This window comes from Mustela nigripes, chromosome 5 (genome assembly GCF_022355385.1).
Source record: "Mustela nigripes isolate SB6536 chromosome 5, MUSNIG.SB6536, whole genome shotgun sequence".
Taxonomy (NCBI): Eukaryota; Metazoa; Chordata; class Mammalia; order Carnivora; family Mustelidae; genus Mustela; species Mustela nigripes.
In genome coordinates, this window is record NC_081561.1 from 57,624,032 (window position 1) to 57,631,199 (window position 7,168).

Here is a 7,168-nt window from a genome sequence, read left to right on the forward strand (position 1 = left end):
TCAGGATGGCTTTTTTAAGAATCTGACAAATATTTCTTTATTTCGTAGCATCCATGTGGTTGTTATTCCCATTTTTCTGATGAGGAAAACTGAGTCCTAGAATGTTCTCTGTCTCTCAACATCGCATTGCTAGTATGCGTAAGGTGATGTTCCCAAGTGTTTTAGGAAGTTTATTCTGACAGGGAAGCTTAGTTCCTAAGGTGGGAATGCCAGCTGAGATTCCCCAGAGTGAGAGAGAATGGGGGCATTACAAGCAGGTGGTAGTGAGGGAGACTCTGGAGAAATATTTCAAAGTGGTACTGAATAATGCTCAGGGACAGTTTGACTACCATGGGTGAAAGGCAGAGAAGCTTCTAGGATGACCAAGTCTGTGGATGGCACTTAGAGGATGAAACCTCTCAGAGAAATGTGATAGCTGGAAAGGAAACATAGATGGGCAGGGAACATTACTAATTCTACTTTGACTGTGTGAGTTGGGAGAAGAGTGAGAGATGTTTGGAGAGATGTCCATAGAAGGCCAAATGCAGGTGCGAGTTCAGGCTGAGGACATAGCATCTCATAGAGACAGACACTGAGAACTCATGATGCTCCAGAGAGACACTCTGCAGGGAAGAATGGCAGCCATGGGAGGGCTAAAGTAAACCCTCGCCTCATGCCTGCTCAGCTCTTTGGTCTTTTGAAAGCCTCTGGGATGGGGTTTCCTTGGTCTTTTGAAAGCCTCTGGGATGGGGTTCCGTCTCCTGGAGCTGCAGCTCACGTGAGGACCTGCCCAAGGACCTCTGGGATGGGGGTCCGTCTCCTGGAGCTGCAGCTCACGTGAGGACCTGCCCAAGGAGACACTCCGGGGACAAGGGTTTCCCTTGTCTTCCATCTCAAGAGTTCTCTGATCAAGAATCTGAACCATCTCGGCCCTGCTGTCAGGTTCATTAATACAGCTTTGTAACATCTCCCTGCCCTTACCTCGTCTCATTATGTTGATTTTTGAGAGACACTGCGCATAATCACGCTGATTATTTTGAGAGAACTCAAGAAGGGGCCAACTTCTGCCCCACAAGCCAAAGGTGGCAGGATGATGAGGAACCTCTGGGGGTACTCAGACCAGCAGTCACCCTTCACTCGTCGCCTTGCCCCCCAACCCCCTGCTCAGAACAGGGATGTGCCCTTCTCCCTCCTGAGAGCAGGAGGCAGCCCTCCACTTCCTCCAGTCTTGCAGGAATCAGGACATGGAGGAGGGTTTGAATATAGACGTGAGGATTGGGAGTGTGATGGGTGACCCTCTGCTTGTCCTTCCAAAGAAATGCTCTACTGGCCATGCTCTGTGTGGTGTGGCAGCCCTAGCCCACCCAGAGTGGACACGGCCCCAGGGACTCCTTGTCCCCTGCCAAGCCCAGTTGGTCACCCTGCAGGGAGACAGCATTGACGTCAGCCCTCATGGTAGAGGAATTAGCTGAAGCCCAAAGGGAAAGAGAGGCCAAAAAAAGAAAAATTCAATCCAGCCACACCAAAGCGTTTTCTTTTTAGTCTGTGGGGCTCTTAGCAGCTGTTAAGCTTTGCTGGATTTTGATAGTAAGAAAGTTTCCAAAAATAGAACAGTGAAATGTCAGAGTTAATGGGATCACAGCAATAAAGCATCTGTACTACCAAGCAGCCTGACTTTGTTAGCTCGACGGGCTCGACGACATGAGGGTTGCCCAGCATGGAGCAGTGCTCTGGGCTTTCCTGTCCCATCCTGAGTGCCCCCCACCCAACACCCACACACCTGCCTGAGAGGAGAGCGCTCGGGCTTGAATTGGTAAACACATTGCAACTCGAGGTATCTTTAAGGCAGTGTTCTTTATCAAAGCCAGGGCAAACAAATGGCTTAACTAAAAGGCTAGCTTCATTATGTATATTTTACTGCAATAGAAACATAAATATAAGTATATATATATACACACACGTGTGTGTGTGTGTGTGTGTGTATATATATATATATGTATATACATATATATATATATACATACATATATCAAGGTAGCAGCTAGCTGCTTGCAGACACATGAGGAAAGAGGCAGGTCAGCCCCCTGGTGGGGTCCCTGCCACCCACCCCCCAGCCCCACTGTCTGCTCACTCGATGGATGATGGCAGCTTCTCTGCTGTGGACCAGAGACTGGCGCCGCCTCACCCTGCATGGCGACCAGGCACAGGACTCCCCCAGCCACTCCGGTTTCCTCAAGGGGTGCTTCCTCTCTAAACCCGGAAACCTTCCAAGAAATCCTGTAGGCGACAAGAATGACCTCGCCGTGTGTGGACTCCTCTCTTTCTCCATCTCTTGTGGGAGGACGTCCCTCCTTCAGCATCGCAAAGCAATCCCGAAGGAAAGAGAGCGTTTTGGAAACTGTGAGCAAACTCATCATTGTTTGCTGTGGCACTTCGAGGGGCTTGTTGCCGTCCCAGAAACAGATGAGAAAGGAGACACCAATGAAAACCCGCTGCTGGTGCTGATACAGAGGAGCCCCGGCTGCTTTTCCCCGGGCGTCCTCCGCGTCCCTGAGCTTGACGTCCCTTGACCTGCGCCGATGGCCATTTCCCATGAGAAATTGACGAGGCAGAATGGAGGAAGTGGGGAGGCACGTTAAGTGCAGGCCAGTGCCCTGGGTGACCGCAGCCTCCTGCAGGCCACATGGACCCCTGTAACACCGGCCACGCTGAAGCACAGGGAAGCGCATGGTGGGGCGGGGGAGGGGTGCTGGGTACCAAAGGTGATGTTACCCAGTCAGAATTCCCTGGGTTGCATCCTCATCCCAATACCCTCCTTTTTTTTTTTTTTTAATTGATTGATTGATTGGGAGGAGGAGCAGCGAGAGAGGGAGAGAGAGAACTGTAAGCAGGCTCCCTGCCCAGTGCAGAGTCCAATACGGGGCTAGATCTCATCACCCTGACCTCATGACCTGAGCCGAAATCCAGAATAGGACCTTCCACCTACTGAGACATGCAGGCGCACCCCCAGGAAATCCTGATTTCAACAAGCAGGACCACTAAGGGGTCAGGAGTTTGAGAAGCAAGGCTCAATGATGCCGCCCACCAGGTCTCTGCCAGTCCTAGGGCCCAGCAGCGCCTTTTGTGCAAGAGCTCGTTTCCCTGTAGGTTCCGCTCCTGGGCCATAGCTGAAGCTGTGCTTTTCCCGAGAGATTTTGGTAAACATGACAACTGCTTTAAAGGAGAACGGAAGGCAACTGAATGAGCTGTCTGGCTGCTAGGCCCACCAGAGCTGTGGGCACAGGCCTTAGAAAGGACTTCAGAGGGGATCCGGGGCACTGAGGTGAGCGCTGGCTGTGTCTGCTCTCCAGAGGGGAAGCAGACGGGAGCCCGAAGGACTCAGGCAGGTTTCTAAGTTCTGTCCAGGTTCTGCTCCATGTCCCCTGCTTTTGTCACTGTCCTCTCCTGAACCCAGACTGGTCCACGTTTGCCAGAGGTTTCATACTTGCTGCCACGATTCTCTCTAACTACAAGTTCACCAAATCTAGACTTTAAATTACAGGGTCCTTATGAGCCTTATTTCTATGGCTCTGACTAGTTCTGTCCCTCTTGGCTACTGCCAATAAGCAGTGAAATCCCAGAGCTGAAACCCTCCATTTTTGTGACCTATCCCTTGCCATCACCCAGGAAAGCATTTGCTCTATACAACAGATGTCAAAGGTGGTCCAACAAATGCTTCTCTTTTAACAGAAGGAAAACAGTCTTAGTGGTCCATGGCTAGATTAGTTTGCTAGGCCTGCCACAAAACCAAGTACCACAAACTGAGGAGATTAAAGAACAAAAATTAAAAAAAAAAATTTTTTTTAGGGATGCCTGCGTGGCTCAGTCAGTTAAGCCTTTGGCTCAGGTCATGATCTCAAGGTCCTGGGATCCAGTCCCACATCTGGCTCTCTGCTCAGCTGGGAGTCGGCTTCTCCCTCTGCCTCTGCTGCTACCCTGGCTGGTGCGCTCACGCTCACTTGCTATCTCTCTCTCTCTCTGTCAAATAAATAAATAAAATCTTAAAAAAAAAAAAAAAAAGTTACAAAGCTTCACAGAAAAGGAAATCATTCCAGATAGTCGCGGACTTTAGCTTTTAGTATGTGCAAGGCTGTCTGACTTTAATCTTAGGGAGATCAGGGAGGTGTTTTTTGTTTTTCTTATGTTTACGTTTGGAAGGTTCCTTCTTGATTTTGTTTGTTTGTTTTTTAACAAAGCAGACTTAACCATGCATGCTCAGGGTGGAAATACAGCCCATGCTTTGAGGTTGCGCCAGGTCATTTTGGCCTTGGTAAATGTTAAAGCATAGCTTCCCTGGGAGGCCAGGAACAGGTCCACAAACATTCAAGTTGAAAATGCTCTTTATCAGTAGGTACGAGGATGTGGCTGTCGTGACTGGTAAGAGATTGTGCGGGGTCTTCTGTCCTGGTCTAAGAAACAAGGTCTTGATCTAGTGAGATCTGGAAAGCCACTGACCAGGAGGATGTCCGGGAGACACTGCTTTTAGATTTTCCGTATTCGTGAAAGATGGGGAATGAAAGGTGGGATGTCAGGAGAAGGTTAAGATGAGTGTGTCAACAGTTAACTTGACAAGTTAATAGCATGCAGATGGGGACCCCTGGGTGGCTCAGCTGGTTAAGTGCCTGCCTTCGGCTCAGGCCATGATCCGAAGGTGCTGGAACTGAGTCTGCATGGGGCTCCCAGCTCAGCAGGGCTTCCGCTTCTTCCTCGCCCTCTGCCTGCAGCTCTACCTGCTTGTGCTATTTCTCTGTCAAATAAGTAAATAAAATCTTTAAAAGCATGCAGATGGAGAATGCCCCCTCCTCCTGCCCCATTACTTGGAGGTCTTCACTTTTCTTTTAGACCTAAGCCAGTTGTCACCTCCACCGGGAAGCCTTTCAGTGTCTCCTTCTCCTTAAAATTTGGTGCCACAGTCCTTGACATATATATAGCCATGCTAGCACTTACCATGGTATTTTGTGATACTTCTTGTTTCCACACTCGGCCACAGGGCTGTGCTCTTGCGATAGACACAAGGATCTTCTGTTGCACCCATAGCCTTTTCCCGGCAATAGGCCAGACCGTGGGGAATGCTCAGTAAATACCTCCTAAAGGGGAACAAAAGCAGGAAGCCAGCCAGCTAGCAGCCATTTGGCCATTAAGATGAGCCAGTCAAGAAGGACAGAGTTTTGGAACTTGAAGGGACCTTGACAGCCCTCTAACCCCGTCACCCAGCAGCCACCGCAAATCCAAGACCAGTGATGATCCTGCCTTAATCCATCCTGGGGCAGCTCTTTCTATAAAAGGGTGGCTGGAGGAGACTTCAGAGACTGCCCTGTCGACAAGGTGAAGAAGTGAAGCTGTTGGTTGGCCCAGGGTCACTCAGCAATTAGCAATGAAGATGGGAAACAGAAGAGAAACAGAGAGCGAGCTGTCAGAGCCGCCCCGTCATCACCACAATCCTGAGGACTGTAGTCATGACCATGTGGAAGTTTACCGTTAGGGATGCTGACTGAGGCTGCAGGAGGGTGAGTGGCCCGTGCGGGCTTGTCAGGCTGATAGATGGTACAGTGCAGCACAGATAGATGATCATGCAGCGTAGTGCAGATAGATACAGTAAGCGAGCAATCTCACTCCATTTAGCAATGGCCTGTGCCATTTCTGGATCCTGGATAAGATCTGGGCTTCCCGAAACACTGTGCAATGTCCTTCCTTCCAGAACAAACATTGCCAGAGAATCTGCTTTGAGCTCCCTTCCCCTTTATCACCCTCCCTTTTCTTGCCTTTCAGGAGAGAAATATGAGCTCCATGCAGGAACTGAGTCTACCCCAAGTGTCGTCGTGCACGTGTGCGACAGCGACATAGAAGAAGAAGAGGATCCAAAGACTTCCCCAAAGCCAAAAATCATCCAGACCCGGCGTCCTGGTCTGCCGCCCTCCGTGTCCAACTGAGCTCACCGCTCCACCTCAACGATAATATCTGTCTCCTCTTTATCATGCTTTTTTTTTTTCCCCTCTGTTGTTTGTTTGTCGAAAAAAAAAATAATTGCCTTTCAATCCCTGGGTGTTTGGTTGTTTGAGATTCCTTCCTTGTAATCAAGCCTCTCGGACAAAAGGGCTAGGAAAAGGTGATATGTTTCCTGATCATATCATGTCCATTGAGTAATAATCCATTATTTAGAAGGTTCTAGAAAAAAAAAAAAAGGTAGTATTTTCTTATTAAAATATCAGCACCACCTATATCTTCATTCTCTCATGTTGATCCAAGCCAGAGACATCAGTGACAAATAGCACCCGTGTTGTTTGTGATCTGTTTCAGTCCCAGTCCTGATGTGTGTACGTTGTTTCTTCCTGGCCACTTAAGTAGGACCATAAGTAAACTTGACTTTGACTGCATGAGATATCCCTATCTGGTCTCACTCAGTCCTCTGCATCCCGACATTCCCAGGACATGCATGATCACCAGCATTTATTTTCATGATTCGAGGATATACTCTAACTCTCAGACTGTCAGCATCCAGCCATGTCCTATCTAGACTAGAAAAATTATCAGCATCCTCCAGCTCAACAAGTCTGGGTATAGCCACTATTTTGAGTCCATCCTTCATAGCTCTGTTAAAATTCCTGGAGGCGACACTGAGCTTGGCCCCAAAGATATTCCTCCATAGATTTTGAACACCACTTCCCGTAGAGTACTTTCCCAGACTCGCGGGGGAGGCTTGTCCAGGGTGACAGAGACCGATTTCAGACAAACCTATTTATTACAAAAGTTTCATGGTGTCTGAATGATTGTTTTTTCTCTTTGTATATTTGTACAAATGTTTCAGCTGTGCTTTTAAACTCTGGATGTTTTTTATTTAGTGATTGTTCAGCCATTAGCTGCTTAAAGACATAACTATGTGCATTGCTTATGAATGCATTCATATACTAATACAGATAATCTGATAATATGACACTCTACTATGGATAATGCTGAATTTTGGAACGGCACAAAACTTCTCATGCCAATATATAAATGACTAGCCAACATCTTTGCTATCAAGAACACTCGTTTTTAAATAAAGGGAAGAGGCATGTGTCCATCATAGACAATTTGGGTGAAGCTAGATCTCCAGAACTGAATATTTGAAACAGGAAGGGAGGGTAGATCAACAAACATATACCAATCCTAC

General features: G+C 48.1%; 1 protein-coding gene across 3 annotated transcripts in view; it reads left to right on the forward strand.

Moving 5' to 3' along the window:
• The window catches only part of RCAN2 (regulator of calcineurin 2), a 268,194-nt gene extending 262,133 nt beyond the window's left edge, over window positions 1–6,061 (forward strand). For all 3 annotated transcript variants that reach the window (XM_059400326.1, XM_059400327.1, XM_059400328.1), the window contains one exon: window positions 5,788–6,061. In XM_059400326.1, the coding sequence (XP_059256309.1) occupies window positions 5,788–5,948 (161 nt within the window). In that variant the 3' untranslated portion in view covers window positions 5,949–6,061. The remainder of the gene's footprint in view (window positions 1–5,787) is intronic.
• Window positions 6,062–7,168: the final 1,107 nt, after the last annotated feature.